At 41.0% G+C, this 19,390-nt stretch overlaps 1 protein-coding gene across 6 annotated transcripts in view; it reads left to right on the plus strand.

The window, feature by feature from the left end:
- Positions 1-19,390, plus strand: part of MIPEP (mitochondrial intermediate peptidase) — a 141,474-nt gene that overhangs the window by 66,112 nt on the left and 55,972 nt on the right. For 3 of the 6 annotated variants that reach the window (XM_082435633.1, XM_082435634.1, XM_082435629.1), the window contains exons 15-16: positions 13,133-13,207; positions 16,035-16,154. In XM_082435633.1, the coding sequence (XP_082291759.1) occupies positions 13,133-13,207; positions 16,035-16,154 (195 nt within the window). The remainder of the gene's footprint in view (positions 1-13,132; positions 13,208-16,034; positions 16,155-19,390) is intronic. The other 3 variants (XM_082435630.1, XM_082435632.1, XM_082435631.1) reach the window with 3 other exon arrangements.

A 19,390-nucleotide genomic window follows, 5' to 3' on the forward strand; every position in this document is an offset into this window, starting at 1 on the left:
TTTTGACATGCATCCCTTTTCTGGGTCCTGGCAGCAGGATCAAGGGTCCGTTGTAGTGTACCTGGCTGCAGGGTAGGGCGCCGTGCACACAGTGGGTGCTTCATAAAGGGAGTTCAGTGGGCCTGCCTGCTCCCTGGCCTGCTGGGCTTGCTCTGTCCCTCCCAGAGAGAGGCAGGGCCGGCGTCCGCCCTGGGCTGTTCATGCCTCGTGGGCCGCTACAGAGACAGAAACTGCAGGTGCTTTGTTTTATTTTTGAATTTTATTTTATTTTATTTTTAAACAGCTGGTTCTTATTAGTTATCAATTTTATACATATTAATATATATATATGTCAATCCCAGTCTCCCAATTCATACCACCACCACCACCCCACCACTTTTCCCCCTTGGTGTCCATACGTTTGTTCTCTACATCTGTGTCTCAATTTCTGCCCTGCAAACCGGTTCATCTGTACCATTTTTCTAGGTTCCACATATATCCGTTAATATACGATATTTGTTTTTCTCTTTCTGCCTTACTTCACTCTGTAGGACAGTCTCTAGATCCATCCACGTCTCTACAAATGACTCAATTTCGTTCCTTTTTATGGCTGAGCAATATTCCATCGTATATATGTACCACATTTTCTTTATCTATTCGTCTGTCGATGGGCATTTAGGTTGCTTCCATGTCCTGGCTATTGTAAATAGTGCTGCAGTGAACATTGGGGTGCATATGTCTTTTTGAATTATGGTTTTCTCTGGGTATATGCCCAGTAGTGGGATTACTGGGTCATATGGTAGTTTTATTTTTAGCTTTTTAAGGAACCTCCATACTGTTCTCCATAGGGGCTGTATCCATTTACATTCCCACCAACAGTGCACGAGGGTTCCCTATTCTATACACCCTCTCCAGCATTTATTGTTTGTAGATTTTATGATGATGGCCATTCTGACCGGTGTGAGGTGATACCTCATTGTAGTCTTGATTGGAAATTCTCTAATGATTACTGATGTTGAGCATCCTTTTACGTGTTTGGTGGCAATCTGTATATCTTCTTGGAGAAATGTCTATTTAGGTCTTCTGCCTATTTTTGGATTGGGTTGTTTGTTTTTTTGATATTGAGCTGCATGAGCTGCTTGTAAATTTTGGAGATTAATCCTTTGTCTGTTGATTCATTTGCAAATATTTTCTCCTATTCTGAGGGTTGTCCTTTCATCTTGTTTGTAGTTTCCTTTGCTTTGCAAAAGCTTTTAAGTTTCATTAGGTCCCATTTATTTATTTTTGTCTTTATTTCCATTCCTCTAGGACGTGGATCAAAAAAGATCTTGCTGTGATTTATGTCAAACAGTGTTACTCCTATGTTTTCCTCTAAGAGTTTTATAGTGTCCGGTCTTACATTTAGGTCTCTAATCCATTTTGAGTTTATTTTTGTGTATGGTGTTAGGGAGTGTTCTAATTTCATTCTTTTACATGTAGCTGTCCAGTTTTCCCAGCACCTCTTATTGAAGAGACTGCCTTTTCTCCATTGTATATCCTTGCCTCCTTTGTCATAGATAGTTGACCTTAGGTGCGTGGGTTTATCTGTGGGCTTTCTATCCTGTTCCATTGGTCTGTATTTCTGTTTTTGTGCCAGTACCATGTTGTCTTGATTACTGTAGCTTTGTAGTATAGTCTGAAGTCAGGGAGTCTGATTCTTCCAGCTCCGTTTTTTTCCCTCAAGACCGCTTTGGCTATTCGGGGTCTCTTGTGTCTCCATACAAATTTTAAGATTTTTTGTTCTAGTTCTGTAAAAAGTGCCATTGGTAATTTGATAGGGATTGCATTGAATCTGTAGCTTGCTTTGGGTAGTATAGTCATTTTCACAATATTGATTCTTCCAATCCAAAAATATGGTATATCTTTCCATCTGTTGGTATCATCTTTAATTTCTTTCAACAGTGTCTTATAGATTTCTGCATACAGGTCTTTTGTCTCCCTAGGTAGGTTTATTCCTAGGTGTTTTATTCTTTTTGCTGCAGTGGTAAATGGGAGTGTTTCCTTAATTTCTCTTTCAGATTTTTCATCATTAGTGTATAGGAATGCAAGAGATTTCTGTGCATTAATTTTGTATCCTGCAATTTTACCAAATTCATTGATTAGCTCTAAGTGGTTTTCTGTTGGCATCTTTAGGATTCTCTATGTATAGTATCATGTCATCTGCAAACAGTGACAGTTTTCTTCTTTTCCAATTTGTATTCCTTTTATTTCTTTGTCTTCTCTGATTGCCGTGGCTAGGACTTCCAAAACTATGTTGAATAATAGTGGTGAGAGTGGACATCCTTGTCTCGTTCCTGATCTTAGAGGAAATGCTTTCAGTTTCTCACCATTGAGAATGATGTTTGCTGTGGCTTTGTCGTATATGGTCTTTATTATGTTGAGGTAGGTTCCCTCTATGCCCACTTTCTGGAGAGTTTTTATCACAAATGGGTGTTGAATTTTGTCAAAAGCTTTTTCTGCATCTATTGAGATGATCATATGGTTTTTATTCTTCAATTTGTTAATACAGTGTATCATATTGATTGATTTGCGTATATTGAAGAATCCTTGCATCCCTGGGATAAATCCCACTTGATCATGGTGTATGATCCTTTTAATGTGTTGTTGGATCCTGTTTGTTGGTATTTTGTTGAGGATTTTTGCATCTATATTCATCAGTGATACTGGTCTGTAATTTTCTTTTTCTGTAGTATCTTTGGTTTTGGTGTCTGGTTTGGGGAGTGTTCCTCCCTCTGCAATTTTTTGGAAGAGTTTGAGAAGGATGGGTGTTAGCTCTTCTCTGAATGTTTGATAGAATTCACCTGTGAAGCCATCTGGTCCTGGACTTTTGTTTGTTGGAAGATTCTTAATCACAGTTTCAATTTCATTACTTGTGATTTGTCTGTTCATATTTTCTATTTCTTCCTGGTTCAGTCTTGGAAGGTTATACCTTTCTAAGAATTTGTCCATTTCTTCCAGGTTGTCCATTTTATTGGCATAAAGTTGCTTGTAGTAGTCTCTTAGGATGCTTTGTATTTCTGCAGTGTCTGTTGTAACTTCTCCTTTTTCATTTCTGATTTTATTGATTTGAGTCCTCTCCTTCTTTTTCTCGTTGAGTCTGGCTAATGATTTATCAATTTTGTTTATCTTCTCAAAGAACCAGCTTTTAGTTTTATTGATCTTTGCTATTGTTTTCTTTGTTTGTATTTCATTTATTTCTGCTCTGATCTTTATGATTTCTTTCCTTCTACTAACTTTGGGTTTTGTTTGTTCTTCTTTCTCTAGTTCCTTTAGGTGTAAGGTTAGATTGTTTATTTGAGATTTTTGTGTTTCTTGAGGTAGGATTGTATTGCTGTAAACTTCCCTCTTAGAACTGCTTTTGCTGCATCCCATAGGTTTTGGATCGTCGTGTTTTCATTGTCATTTTCCCTAGGTATTTTTTGATTTCCTCTTTGATTTCTTCAGTGATCTCTTGGTTATTTAGTAACGTATTGTTTAGCCTCCATGTGTGTGTGTGTTTTATGTTTTTTTCCCTGTAATTGATTTCTAATCTCATAGTGTTGTGGTCAGAAAAATGCTTGATATGATTTCAATTTTCTTAAATTTACTGAGGCTTGATTTGTGACCCAAAATGTGATTTATCCTGGAGAGTGTTCCGTGTGCACTTGAGAAGAAAGTATATCTGCTGTTTTTGGATGGAATGTCCTATAAATATCAATTAAATCTATCTGGTCTATTGTGTCATTTAAAGCTTGTGTTTCCTTATTAATTTTCTGTTTGGATGATCTGTCCATTGGTGTAAGTGAGGTGTTAAAGTCCCCCACTATTATTGTGTTACTGTCAGTTTCCTCTTTTATAGCTGTTAGCAGTTGCCTTATCTATTGAGGTGCTCCTATGTTGGGTGCATATGTATTTATAATTGTTACATCTTCTTCTTGGATTGATCCCTTGATCATTATGTAGTGTCCTTCCTTATGTCTTGTAACAGTCTTTATTTTAAAGTCTATTTTATCTGATATAAGTACTGCTACTCCAGCTTTCTTTTGATTTCCATTTGCATGGAATATCTTTTTCCATCCCCTCACTTTCAGTCTGTATGTGTCCCTAGGTTTGAAGTGGGGGTCTCTTGTAGACAGCATATATATGGGTCTTGTTTTTGTATCCATTCAGCGAGCCTGCGTCTTTTGGTTGGAGCATTTAATCCATTCACATTTAAGGGTGATTATCGATACGTATGTTCCTATTACCATTTTCTTAATTGTTATGGGTTTGTTTTTGTAGGTCCGTTTCTTCTCTTGTGTTTCCCACTTAGAGAAGTTCCTTTAGCATTTGTTGTAGAGCTGGTTTGTTGGTGCTGAATTCTCTTAGCTTTTGCTTGTCTGTAAAGCTTTTGATTTCTCCGTCGAATCTGAATGAGATCTTTGCCGGGTAGAGTAATCTTGGTTGTAGGTTCTTCCCTTTCATCACTTTAAGTATATCATGCCACTCCCTTCTGGCTTGTAGAGTTTCTGCTGAGAAATCAGCTGTTAACGTTATGGGAGTTCCCTTGTATGTTATTTGTCATTTTTCCCTTGCTGCTTTCAATAATTTTTCTTTGTCTTTAATTTTTGCCAGTTTGATTACTATGTGTCTCAGCATGTTTCTCCTTGGGTTTATCCTGTATGGGACTCTCTGCGCTTCCTGGACTTGGGTGGCTATTTCCTTTCCCATGTTAGTGAATTTTTCGACTATAATCTCTTAAGATATTTTGTCAGGTCCTTTCTCTCTTCTCCTTCTGGGACCCCTATAATGTGAATATTGTTCTGTTAGTGTTGTCCCAGAGGTCTCTTAGGCTGTCTTCATTTCTTTTCATTCTTTTTTCTTTATTCTGTTCTGTGGCAGTGAATTCCAGCATTCTGTCTTCCAGGTCACTTAACTGTTCTTCTGCCTCAGTTATTCTGCTCTTGATTCCTTCTAGTGTATTTTTCATTTCAGTTTTTGTATTGTTCACATCTGTTTGTTCTTTAATCCTTCTAGGTCTTTGTTAAACATTTCTTGCATCTTCTCCGTCTTTGCCTCCATTCTTTTTCTGAGGTCCTGGGTTGTCTTCACTATCTGAATTCTTTTTCTGGAAGGTTACCTATGTCCACTTCATTTAGTTGTTTATCTGGGGTTTTATCTTGTTCCTTCATGTGGTACATAGCCCTCTGCCTTTTCATCTTGTCTATCTTTCTGTGAATATGGTTTTCGTTTCACAGGCTGCAGTACTGTAGTTCTTCTTGCTTCTGGTGGATGAGCTATCTAAGAGGCTTGTGCAAGCTTCCTGATGGGAGGGACTGGTGGTGGGTAGAGCTGGGTGTCACTCAGGTGGGCAGGGCTCAGTAAAACTTTAATTTGCTTGACTGCTGATGGGTGGGGCTGAGTTCCCTCCCTGTTGGTTGTTTGGCCTGAGGCGACCCAACACTGGAGCCTACCCGGGCTCTTTGGTGGGGTTAATGGCAGACTCTGGGAGGGCTCACGCCAAAGGAGTACTTCCCAGAACTTCTGCTGCCAGTGTCCTTGTCCCCACAGTGAGCCACAGCCACCCCCCGCCTCTGCAGGAGACCTTCCAACACTAGCAGGTAGGTCTGGCTCAGTCTCCCCTGGGGTCACTGCTCCTTCCCCAGGGTTCCGATGTGCACACTACTTTGTGTGTGCCCTCCAAGAGTGGAGTCTCTGTTTCCCCCAGTCCTGTCGAAGTCCTGCAATCAAATCCCACCAGCCTTCAAAATCTGACTCTCTAGGAATTCCTCCTCCTGTTGCCGGACCCCCAGGTTGGGAAGCCTGACATGGGGCACAGAGCCTTCACTCCAGTGGGTGGACTTCTGTGGTATAAGTGTTGTCCAGTTTGTGAGTCACCCACCCAGCAGTTATGGGATTTGATTTTATTGTGATTACACCCCTCCTACCATCTCATTGTGGCTTCTCCTTTGTCTTTGGATGTGGGGTATCTTTTTTGGTGAGTTCCAGCGTCTTCCTGTCGATGATTGTTCAGCAGTTAGTTGTGATTCCGGTGCTCTCGCAAGAGGGAGTGAGAGCACGTCCTTCTACTCTGCCATCTTGAACCAATCCTCCTGCAGGTGTTTTAATAAAAGAAACTTAGGCAAGGGTGTAAATTATCTGAAGTGCGAAGTTCATTCAGTCAGTGTTATTTTGAAGTGAATTTGCAGTAATGCTCTCCAACCCCATTGAAAAAGGGGTGTAGACTGTTTGAGAAAATTGTTTCTGAACAGCTCTGCACTGAGTTTGTAAGGGGTGCGAATTGCTGAGCGTGGTTGAGGGTATAACTCGATGTACTTTTGTATTGAAATGAAGTGGCTCAGTGAGAACAGCAGTGATAGCAGGAGACCCTTGAAACAGAGCACAGTGGAAATCTGCCCGTCTTTACTGTGGAAAAGGAGCCTTGCAAGAGAAGACCGAGGGGCTTGGGGCTGGCCGTGCACATTGTCAGCGTGGCCTGGTTGTCAGGGGCTGGCAGTGTATGGGGCTCAGGTCCCATCCACAGGCGGTTTGGAGCAAAGAGGTCCACGTTTGTGCAAAGCAGGCACTGCCGTCAAATGTGTTTGTGTCAAATTGGTGAGAACTTTCAGTCCTCAGACTTTCTGGATTGTGGAATTCCAGTGGAAGGATCTAGTCCTGTAGTCAGAGCAGTCTGAATGAGTGACATCACTGAGTTCTGCTCTGTCCATGGCCCAGCTGTGAAAGTTGAATGAAACTTTAAGTTTTATGTGCCTAACCCCAATTCTGAGCTCATTGTATTTTCACCTCCATTTCCCCTGTCTCTAACTTCCTCATCTATTCATTGTATTCTAATTACATATTAAATACCTGTATTTAGTATCAATAGTCACTGAAAATTTTATTACCACTGCTAATCCATTTTTTGGGGGAACTTGGAGTAGTAATAAAACAGATTTTGCAAAGGGTTATTACTTTTATCAAGTGGTATTGTGCGTTAATTGAGGTGTTGAATTTTGAGGGGTACAGAAATAAGTTGAAAATAAATCTACAAAACTGAAGTCACACAACTACAACATACATCACAAACTTCACCGTGTAAAGCAGGTATCAGAATTTTAAGTCTTTTGAGGGCAGGAGATGGTGTTTTGTCTTTCTTCTTCCTGTGTTACCTAAATTCTTATGCTGAGAATTTGTTGAATGAAGGATGGGTATTGGTGTTGTCAGCATATGCTGAGATAATGTGTTTGTGCATTTACCACTTCATTCCCTCTGGAAACGTGTGAATGTCAGTGACAGGCATAGCTAACCTTCACACACTGTTTGTTGACTACCTGCTATTGTCTAAATGTATGGCGCGGAAAACTCACAAATGAACTTAAAATGAGTAAAGATTGCATATGTAAACAACATTGTAATTAGTACAGTTTGATCCTTTTGGGTGGCCTAAAGGAGGCGATGCATTAAATCTCTGTCCTTTTATTCCTGAGCCTGTAGGAACTGAAATAAAGAAAAATGTCCTTTTTTCCATCAATAGTAATTTTTAAGTTAACGAAGTCTCCTAGAATGTAAACCCCTTGAGAACTGGGATTTTTATCTGTTTTGTTCACTGATATATCACCATAATGGGCAATCAGTAAATGTGTGCTGAGTGAATTATCACTCAGCAGCACACAACCCTGCCTCCCACTCAAGGACAAAGAAACCATTAGAGTCAGATTCAGGGCCTTTAAAATAACTAGTAACTGAGATAATTTTAAAGTAACTCTTGGACGGGGATTTAAATAACTGTGTTAAAGGATATCATGGGTAAGGCGGACGACATGTGTGAACAGATGGAAACTGTGAGAAACAGTCAAGTGGAAATGCAGGAAAGAAAGCCATGGTATCATATGTGAGGAATCCCTTTGAGGGGATCATCCGTGCACTTGACATAGCTGAGGAAAGTGTGAACTTAAAGACAGGTCAGTAGAAATTGTCCAAACAGAAATACAAGGGCAGGGGGAATGTTAGGGGGAGGGAAGGCAAAATAGAGCATCCAAGGAACTTTGGGACAATATCAGACAATGTAACATACATGTAGTTGGAGTTCCACAAATGAGATGAGAGAAATAAGGCATAAGAAATAGGCAAAGGGATAATGGTTGAGAATTTGCCAAAAATGATGAAAATCAGGCCAGCAATCCAAGACGCTTAGAGAACCCCATGCAGTATAAATGAAAACAGTATATACCTAGACACATAGTAGTCAAACTGCTGGAAACCAAAGATAAAGAGAAAACCATGAAGGGAGCCAGAGAAAAAAAGACACATTACCAACAGAGGAACAGAGACAGAGATTGTGGAGGCACGCTCGTCAGGGACAAAGTCTGAACTGCAAGATCCACAGCATGAGACATATTTGATTAAAATATCATCAGAAGGAACATTTCCCATTAGCACCATCTTCTCTAAATATGAACTGGACCCTGCAGATGAGGAACTGACTCACTGTTTGATAGCTAGTTCTGCTTAAAGTGAGAGAAAATGTTTTCAAAACGTGAGTTAAGGACCACGTTCCGTGGCAGATGTTGAAATAGGGAAGATATACTAGTAACGCAGTGAAACGAGATTTCATTGTTCTTCTAAAAGCCTTAAGATGATCACATAGTGGAGAAAGTGTCCTTTGCTAAAGCTGGGTAATTTGAGGAGACATGTATTTCATTAAGCATACTTGACTGTTTTATAAATGAAAAGAAATATAAACAGGAAACAAATTACATTTTCTTATTAAGAATTTGATTGTTAGGTGCTACAGAGAGAGAACTGTTTAGCTATAATTCCTGTCTCCTAAGAGTTTATAAATCTGAAACAGACCATATGTAGAGAATATGTAGGTAAAACACTAAAATGTAAATAAAGTGGTCAAAGTCAGTGGTTACTGTGTCACGTAGAGCAGCTGTAATCGTGCACAGCACTGGCTACCATTTAGTCAGCGTCTGCTCTGTTAAACCTGGCATTATACACTTTTAAAGTACATTATCTTGTTCAGTTGTCATCTAATTCTCCGAAACTGTAACATGGACGTTTTACAAGTGAGGAGAACGTGGCTTAGAGAATTCACTGATTGGTTCTCCGCTGTGACTGGTTAATCTGAAGGTTATTCTTGATCTGTACCATCCTCTGTATGCTTTTCACTCTTTGGTGAACACGGCAGCATCCAGATCTGAAGGGGAGCAGACAACTTCACATCATGGTTGGGATAGGAGACTTAGTGATCAGTAGAAGGGATATTTCCTACCTTGGAAATTATGAAGATCGTAGTAGAAGCTGGTAAAACACCCAGCTGATTATATGGTGAAAGAGTCATTATTATTTCTACTGCCTTGGACTTCGTTGAATTTTCATTTTAACATGATGAAAAAATACAGTTTGAGGTTCAGGTGTTTTAAAGCGTTTTCTTTTCTGTGTGGTTGCTCATTGCCTGCTGGCTTGGATGTATTCATTCCGTCTTTCTTCAATATATTGATACTAGAAGTGAGCCCGTACTTTGGCTTCAGGAGCCAACACTGTGGAACATCTGTGCTACCCTGTGGACACGTCCACCTTTGGATGAATTCTTGGTGTCGGTATTGGTTGCCATGACTCTGGTTGGTAAAGTGATATTTACAGAAGAAAATCTTGACCAGGAAACATTGTTTCTAATTTGAAGTTTAAGATTTAACTTCTAAATATTGTATATTTTAAAAAAATTGTATATAGGGGTTTCCCTGGCGGTCCATTGGTTAGGATTTGGCGCTTTCACTGCCATGGACTCGGGTTCAGTCCCTGGTCAGGGAACTAGGATCCCACAGCTGTGTGGTGCAGCCAAAAAAAAATTGTATAAAACTTAAGATCAGTTTGGATGTTATTTAAATTTCGTTCTACTTTATCATTGTTATTGTTTTTTAATTTTGAAAAAGGCAGTACTTTTTCAAAAGTATATATAGTAAATATGTAACTCCCTTCCGTGAGCTGAAGTACATTTATTAATTCCAATTGATTAACAACCCAACTAGATTAAAAAAAAAAAGAACATCTATTTTCCTTTTTACACCACACATAATATAAATGTATTATTTAATTTGTGATTTGATGGGTTAATAATTCTTTCCTCTGAACTGTTCTACTAGGACAGTATTTAACTTCTGCTTAAATGTTTCCTTACATTTTTGGTAAACATTCTTTGTATTCACCACTATATGTACAGTGGGCCTTGAATACATAGTTTGGGGATTTTTTTTGTACTTTTTATTTTGAAATAATTGTAGACTCATAGGAAGTTGCAAAAAGTAATCCAGGAGCCCCATGTAACCTTCATTTCCCCCAACATTTTATAGAACTATGTAGCACATGTGGGTTTTCTGAATATGTAATTGTTTTTTTCCTTTTTTGGCCGTGCCACTTGGCTTTGTGGGATCTTAATTCCCCGACCAGGGATCAAACCCAGGCCCCAGGCAGTGAGAGTGTGGAGTTCTAATCACTGGACCATCAGGGAATTCCCTTGAATATGTAATTTTTTTTTGTCTTTTTTTTTTTTTTTTTAATAAATTTATTTATTTATTTTTGGCTGCGTTGGGTCTTCGTTGCTGCGTGCGGGCTTCTCACTGCAGTGGCTTCTCTTGTTGCGGAGCACGGGCTCTAGGCGCGTGGGCTTCAGTAGTTGTGGCACACGGACTTCAGTAGTTGTGGCTCGCGGGCTCTAGAATGCAGGCTCAGTAGTTGTGGCGCACGGGCTTAGTTGCTCCGCGGCATGTGGGATCTTCCCGGACCAGGGCTCGAACCCGTGTCCCCTGCATTGGCAGGCGGATTCTTAACCACTGTGCCACCAGGGAAGTCCTGAATATGTAATTTTTGATAAACTGTTTTCAGTTGTCTTTTTGTGCTCTTTTTCTTTGCGTCTTTTGTTTTATTGTAAACCTGACCAGGAAAGAATTAAGCCTCCTTAAATTTGTCCCCTTGTTTGCCCTTGCTAGATGGGTTTGAATCTTGGGAGACACTGGCCTCAAAGTAAAGTACTTACAATGAAAGGGGTCTGTTGGGTTTGGTTCTTAGATCCAGTATTGGCATTTCCTCCTCACTGTCTCCAGGCAGGACTTGTAAACCTTACAGAGAGCCGGGACCACGGCCATGGACGCCTCTCCACTCCCCGCTCAGTGCCTGGGCCTTCCCTCCTGGCCTTCCTCCCCATCCACCTCGACCCCCTGACCGGCCCTGCCTCTCTTCCCCCTCAGTCCAGCCCCAGTCATGCCCCGGCTGCTCACTCTGCTGTGGCTGAGGTCACTGGTGGTGTGTGTGTGTCACTGGTCCCCACTCCTGGCCCCCTCCTACGGCGTGTCTACGCTGCAGCCAAAGGAATCTTTTCAGAACACAACTTGGACCAGGTGACTTCCTCGGTCAAAACTCACCAGTGGCCTCCTGCAGGATCTGAGGGTGGGCACCCCGTCCTTGCCTGGCTGAGCCCCCGAGCCCCCTCTTCCGTGCCTCTGCTCAGGGCCCTTCTCCCTGCAGCCCCCCATCCCCGCTTCACGCCTGTTCACTTTGTAGGTCCCACTTCTACCTTGTTCCCTCAGTCAAGCCCTTCTAGCTTATGGTTTCCCACTCATGTGCAGGGTTTTCCTTCCTCTTGCTCATTGTAGCTCTGTTTATGGTTCTGCGCACATGGGCAGTGCTGCTGGGACCCCATCTCCCCCTCTTTCTGTCCCTCAGGTCTAATAAAGCGCTTGCCCACTGGAGTTCCCATTGTTTGTTGACAATCCTTCCACACGTACGATTTTTTTACATGAAAATAAAACCATTAAAGCTTTGTGAAGCATGAAAAACCCAAGTGCAGCAGCAGTCCTGTCAACAGAAGGTATACTATAAAGTAAGGTTTAAAGAAACCTGAACATCTTGATACAACCTGCTGGTGTGTATGACTTCACTGAACCTTGACTTTTTAAAATGCTGTTGCAGGAAATTTTCGTTTTATGTCGGGAAGACCCAGGCCTTTTCCCTGCACCAGAAGTTACACTGTGCAGCTTCCTTCAGTCTGTGTCTTAACTCTTGAAAAATTGCCTTTTTTGGCTGGTTTGCTTTTCTTATAGCCAAACGGAAAGAGAAGAGAAAAGGCCTTGTTGTCTGAGTCTTCATCCTGTGCTACAGAAGTCAGGATCATTCTTGTGTTAGTTCACTCCTCCTGCAGATATGTACTGAGTGTCTGCTGTGTGCCAGGCACTGTTCTAGGCCCTGGGGAGATATCTGTATAGGTATATAGACACAGATAATGCACACACGTGCACACACACGCGGCAGTGCCTGCTTCCCCTTCCGGCTCACAGCGCACATTACCACTCACCAATGGTTAGTCTATACAGCTGTAGTGCCGAGTAACCTGCCATAAGTCTCTTACATAATTTGTTTCTCTTTAGAAGGGCTTTTAACTTGATTTAGATTGTAAATAGAATTGTATAAAATGGCAGCTGTCTTCAGTAAACACCAGTATTAATGATTTTAAAGTAGAGTAAGATTGGCTACAACACTTCTTCAGCTACATTATTAGTTTAGTTGTAAGAGAATACATGATGTTATATGATTACGCCTAATTAGTCTCGGAGAGGAAGCCCTAAATTGTATAGGGACATTAATCAGACTGAGTTTCCAAGCGCTGCAATTCTTTCAGGTTGGAAAATAAAAGGCGGCACGGTTCATTATCATGGTTATTTGTCGGGATATGAGTTCGGCTCCAGTACTGACTGGCACCATGGACTAGAGTTTATTTCTTGACTTTGTGACCTTTGATTCCTGTCATCAGTCATTACGTGCTCTTAAAGGTCAACAGAGCACTTGAACGGACTTTCATTGCTAACAAAGGAAGAGAAAAAGCACTAACTTTTCCTAACGTTTTAACTAGAGTTTTAAAGAACAGTGCCAATGTCTGACTTCCCTACAATCCTGTATTTTCACGTACGAACCCCTATTTGATAATTACCACTTTCTGAAATTCAGTGGAATGTATTCATCCTTTATCTTGTCCTCGAAAATATTTCAAAGTTATTATTAAACCAAAATGAAATTGTATCATTTGATGTTATTTTTAACCTTCCTGCCTCAAAAGTACACAGTGCAGTTTACTCACATACATATTGTTTTGTTTTTCAAGTCACTGCCCAGAAATATGGTGTCTCGTCTTTGCGAATCTAAAAAGGTTTGTGCAGCAGCGGACATGCAACTTCAGGTGGGTGTGTGCCTTTGTTCTGAAGTTGTCCACAGATATTATTCAAAATAAATGTATAACTTTAAATTCTTGCCAGTGCTACCCATTTATTATAATAATTATGCTTCCAAAACATCTTTCGTCTGAGTTCAGAGAACTTGACCTTGACTAATCATTTGGTCTTCCAACTGTCCTAAGGAAGTAGGTGTCAAATAAGGTTATTTCCCAATTTCAGTGGAAAATAAAAGCGTGGAAAAGTTTTACCTGACTTCTTCTAAATGGTGCATTTCAGCAACCAAGTTATATCTTTTTGTTCACTTTGTATCTTTTTTTAAATTTGTGTTTTTAGATGTGAAGTTTAAACAGTAACGTCTTAGTTTTTAGTAAAACTCAAAGCCAGTGTTCCAGGTTTCCAGATAAAGACGAGAAACATTTTATAAACCATCTGGATGTCAGGTCTGTGTGATACCAGATGTTTAGGTTATTTGTAATTTCTGAGATTGTTTATGGAATTCTTCCTCTTCATCAGATCTTGAGTGTTATGTAAACACCGCCTAAACACCCATCTTTCATCTCAGGCAGTATTCACTTTCTAATGATCCAGTCACCTGTTTAGAAGTATAGCCACTATTGAATTGCTTTATAGGTGTATAAAGTTCAGTCCCTAGAAAGTAATGAATGTGCTCTGTTTTTTTGGACCTTAAAATACACGTTTCAGTGAAGAAGATGCTTGCTATAGACGAAACCATGGATTTACTTTATTTAGTGTCTGTTTGTATCACACAATTGCAAAAAAGGTTTCTGGATTATTTGAAAGGTTAACATTACTTGGCAGTAGTCTTCTGATTTACTGGTACCTGTCGTGGGAGTCCTACCTTTTAAAAGCCCGTGTCCTGGCATCCTTGGCAACACTTGTTGCAGTGATTTTCTTCTAAAAAGGAAAACCAACCTTTCTGTACTTCTGCCCTCCAAAAAGAATAAGGAGAGAGAGGGAGAGAAAGGGAGAGGGGTGTTGAAAAGCTGGAGGAGGAGGGAGGGAAGGAAGTTCCTGCCCGAAGGGCCGCTCCTGCTGCTTTACTGTCACACAGCCGTCCCCCGAGCCGTGGGGACACCCCAGGGCGGAAGGGAGTTGCTGCAGATTTCTAAGCAGGTATCAATAGTGGTTTTTAAATTGTGCCTTTTAAAATTATTCTTATTTATTTATTTTTTGCTGTGCATTATTTTAAAAATAGCTCCTGTTTTTCTGCAGCTCTAAGGTTCTTGGTCCCAAGCACGCAGGACCCCCTGGGTGGGCTTGTCACTTAGAATTGTTTGGTTCATCAGCAAATGAGCATAAAATATTGGGGTGGCCAGAAAGTTCATTCAGGTTTTTCTGCAAGATGCTACAGCCGAACGAACTTTTTGGCCAACCCAATACACATTTATTTTGCTGTTTTTATCATTTTTTTAAAAAAGGCATTCCATGCTTATATCTTTCGTTTGTGAAAGGCATAACTGAAGGAACGAAACTCTTAAATTCTGATTTGTTTATAGATTGGGGCAAAAAAACCCCATCTCAGTTGAGGTTAGAGTTTTAGAATTTCGATTTCTAATGATTTATTCTGTTAGAATATGGACATGGATGAGTAATGTGGGCCCCTCTGATTCTCTCTGTGCGTTGTTACTCATTACAGAACATGGAATGGAAAGAGCTGTATTTAGTATATGTTTAGATTGCCAGTTAGAGCAAAGCAATATTTAGGAAATGTCTGTATTTTTCCAGTGAAGGTTTAAACTTGACTTTATAATTTAGAACCATAATTCTGTATCTAGATGAAGCCAGAAGTTAGAGGTCATTTAAATTTTTTCTTTTATACAAACTAATCTCACTTCTTTCAAGTCAACAGCTGCACATTCTCTACAAATTCCCATTTTGAATCAGAAAGATATGTATCGGAAACATAATCACATGACAGAATTTTTTCCTTTAAAATAAAACATTTTCTACTTGCTTCAGGTAAAATTCAAACAATGTTAATAAGTCAAATGTTGCAGTGAAAAAGCACTTTACTTTAGGTTTTCTGTGCAAATTTTAGCTTTCAGAGCTTGGTAAATACGCAGCAGGGTTCATGTTTAAACTCCTTCTAATGCTTTACTCTCCTGTCATGTTTCAGTGGCCTATGTCCTCTCCTTGGAGGGGAGTGAGCCTTCCCTACCAGTCACCTCCTTAAGCCAGGGTCGCCCCGCCCAGCAGCTGCTTCCTCTGTGCCCTGACAGCAGGGCTGGGGGCTGCCTTGGTCCTGGCCTCAGACTCTCCGACAGCTGCTCCTGAATCCTTTGTGACACTCCTGCTTCCTCACCTCACCTCACCCCACCTTTCACCTCTCATCAACAAACTAGGATTCTCACCCTGTCATTTCTCTCATTTAATTATATCAGGATTCTAGGAAGAAGCCAAACAGTATTTATTAGCTCCAGCGGGTCACGGGTTATAACTTAATTTTTTCATATTTCCAGCTATATATATATATTTCCATATATGTGTGTGTGTGTGTGTGTGTGTGTGTATAGTTTTGTGGCCACAAATTTAATTTACTACACTGTACAGAAAGAGTACCTTATAGATAGGGTTCAAAATGCTTTAATATCCTTAATCATGAAGAGGTTGAGAGCTTTCCTTTTCGACATTAACATGGTCTTAAATGTGATATGAAATACAAAATACATCTCAAGCCACATACACTTATACTTGTGACTGCCCAGCTGCGACTTGCAGTTATTATTCTGGTAGACTTGTAACATCTTTGGTCACCTGCATCATAGATGTAAGCATGGTACCCAAACTAAATAGGTGCGTTCTTCCGTCCAGGTCTTTTATGCTGCTCTGGATCAGATCTACCATGGGAAGCATCCCCTGAGGAGCTCGACCACAGACATCCTCAGGGACACCCAGGAGAAGTTCTATGGCTTACCGTACGTCCCAAACACTGTGAGTCTGGCGTTCCGACCCTGTTGTGTGCCATTGAATGGGTGTACGTGTCAAGTGGGCGGGGTGTGAAATCCTCTCCTGGACCTTGAGGTTTCCTGCGGGGCAAATGCTAGAAACGCCCGACTCACTTACTGCCCCCAGCCGTCCGTTTACATGTACTTATTTTCCTCCTGCCAGCAGGGTTTTTCTAGATTCCTAGGGAAAGGCCCTTGGAGTTAGTCTTGTGTTCTTTTTCATTATTTATCTGTGACAAGAAAAACAGCGATGTAAGATGAACGTGATGATCGGTCCCCAGCCGCTCTCACTGCAAAGAGAATCCACACTGATTGAGGACCCGCTTGTGTCGGGACCGTGACGGGCGTCCTTCGGTGCCGTGTCGGGACCGTGACGGGCGTCCTTCGGTGCCGTGTCGGGATGGAGAGCGGCGCATCGCTACCATTTGCTGAGGACTAGGTGCCAGACTCCGTCCGATTGCTTGGCAAAAACCCTGACTCAGAAGGACCCTATGAATTCGATGCTTACCCGTCATCGGGGTGCATGGGGGCTTGTGCCAGTTACGTGTCTCGTCTAGGGTCACGTGGGTAGTGAGCGGTGGTGTTGGGATTCCCACCCAACCCTGAAGCCGTGTGTCCTCATCAGCCCAGGTTCCGTGAGGAAGGTGTGTGGTGGGGAAGAGTGCCCCTGGGTCCAGGCATGAGACTGGCGCTTTCATATCACTCGGGACCTCAGGTCCAAGCCATGGGAACCCGACTCCTAGTGGCTTAAGCAGAAAGGGTGTTTATTGAGCCCCGTGGCTGGAAGGTGCAGGGGTCAGTCTGTTTGGTTGCCGGTTAGCTGGGTTGAGTTAGTTCTTACACAGTATTGTTAGAAATGTTTCTCCTTCTTTCGTCTTTCAGCTCTGTCTTTCTCTGGATTTGTCTTGTTCTCAGGGAGGTGGCCCTGACTTGGTGGCATGGTGGCCACCAGAAGGTCCAGCTTAGCCCATCTCATAGAAAGAAAGCTCATTTGAAAATGCTCTGTAAGCCGTAAAATGCCAGATAAATGTGGTTTCATTTGTTACAGTGTTGGATACCAGCATGTGTTGTGCTGAGTTTAAGTTAATCAGTAAACTGTAACTGTCCAGTAGATCTTCAGGCCCTAATACTCGAACATGTGGGACTGTTCATCTTTACCAGACAAGTAAAGTCACAGGAAATTTTATCTTCATAAGACTCTTTATCAGCAGGGTTTGATTGTCATAGAAGCTGCATCATCTATTTGTGATACATAATGCTAGTCACATTACCTACCTATTTTTGACCATATGTATAAAAAATCTACTGTTCCAGTGCTGTGTACTATTGTGTACTTGCATTATCTATATTAGTGAAAATCTGTAATAATAAGAATAATCTCACTCTTCATCAGTGGAATCATAATAACAACTGCCTACATTTAGAGAAAAAAGACATTGTTTAAGGGTGTTTCCCAGTTTACGGAGCACTGCCTGATCCACATGCTTTTGTGCCTGTGTGGTTTTGTGCTCATTTTATATTCTTCTTTGCTTAGCTTTAAAATCAGTGTGACTTGAACTCCACGTGGTTATATCACCGGTGGGTAGTAAAGTCATGGGAACACCAAAATTAGGAGGAACTGGGATGCTTTCTGAAGCCACTTCAGCTTGGCTGAGTGGCTTGCCCCCAGCTTTCTTTATCTTAAGTCTTATAACAATTGAGCTGTGACTCTTTTTAGAAGAAAACCCAGGAAATTCCCTGGTGGTCCAGTGGTTAGGATTCGGTGCTTTCACTGCCGTGGCCTGGGTTCAGCCCCTGGTCGGGGAACTGAGATCCTCTAAGCCGTGCGGCATGGCCAAAATAAAAAAAAAAAACAGTGTTAGAAAAATAAAAAAGAAGAGAACTCAGTTTTCCTCACCATGCAGGTTTCTTTTGTGTAGTAATTAAATATACAAAGATGAGGTGACGTTGGTACCCAATTCTGCATCAACTATCAGTAAATTATTTTTAATTTAAAAGGAAGGATGTCGTTATTAAGTCCACTATTCTTATTCTGAGGAAGGATGTTGTTATTAAGTCCACTCTCCTTATTCTAACTCCTTTGAGAAAATATAAAGGTTTATCTCTTCACTGGGATTACCTCCCCCATTCATGATCAGTAGCTGTAGCTCTTTGTGTCAGTTGTTTTTGGAGGTTTTCAGAAGAAGCATAGCTACATTTAGAGAAAAAAGGCATTCTTTAAAGGCTTGTCTTTTTTTTTTTTTTTTTTATTGTCTGAGAGTTGGTTTAGATTTGCACAAGTGTTCTGTTCTTCCTGCGTAGCAACTTCTGCCTCTCATCCATTTGTCAGCTCCTCGTGAGACCCGTAGCAAACCTTCCCGAAAACATAGAGAATAAGACCAAGGTGCTCGCTGGAATTCTTCAGTGTGGTGTCCGTCCGTCAGGATAGTAAGACAAGGGGAGGAAAAGATAGAAGCACTGGAAAGGAAGATGCAAAACTGTCAGTATTTGCAGATGATTGATTGCTGAGAAAATCCAGAGTGTGTACAGGTAAATTATTAAAATGAATGAGAAGTTAGCGACTTTTCCGGATAAACAATATATAAAAATTTAATCCATCTCTGTTTACCAGCAACAAAGAAAAAAAGTGTAAAGATACCATTAAGGCAAGAAAAAAATATAAGGTGGTGCCTCCCCAAACATCTTTTTAAAAAAGCATATTATCTTTAATTTCCAGATCCTAAATAAATGAACGGAATCATATTTATAGATAGGAAGATTTGACATAAAAACAATATCACTTTTTCTCCAGTTAATCTATACACTTAATGTAATGTGATTCTCCTCGTTTGTTGGCTTGAAGCGAACGAGCTGAGTGTATGATTTTATGTGGAACCGTGATGGCCAAGGAGCAGCTTTGAAGAACAGTGGCAGGTGGGTGGGCTTGCCCCGTCGGGATTAGTACTCAGAGGAGGCTGTGGGAATTAGGACAGTGTAACGATGCTGCAAGGGCTGCAGGGACAGATGGTGGAGCAGAGCCCAGAACCTGAAAGCTGGCTCAGCACATTTACGGCCTCTTGACCATAAGCTGAATAACACTGCAGGTCTGTGGGCCGAGAAGAGATTGGTTTATTTTAAATGGTGCTGTCGTTATCCATCGTCCATATGGAAAAGATGAAACTTGGATCTGTCTCATTCTGTGAGAAGTAAAGGTTTAAATTTGTAGAGATGATGGGAGTGTCT

The sequence above is a fragment of the Balaenoptera physalus genome (genome assembly GCF_965194825.1).
Source record: "Balaenoptera physalus genome assembly, chromosome: 18".
Taxonomy (NCBI): Eukaryota; Metazoa; Chordata; class Mammalia; order Artiodactyla; family Balaenopteridae; genus Balaenoptera; species Balaenoptera physalus.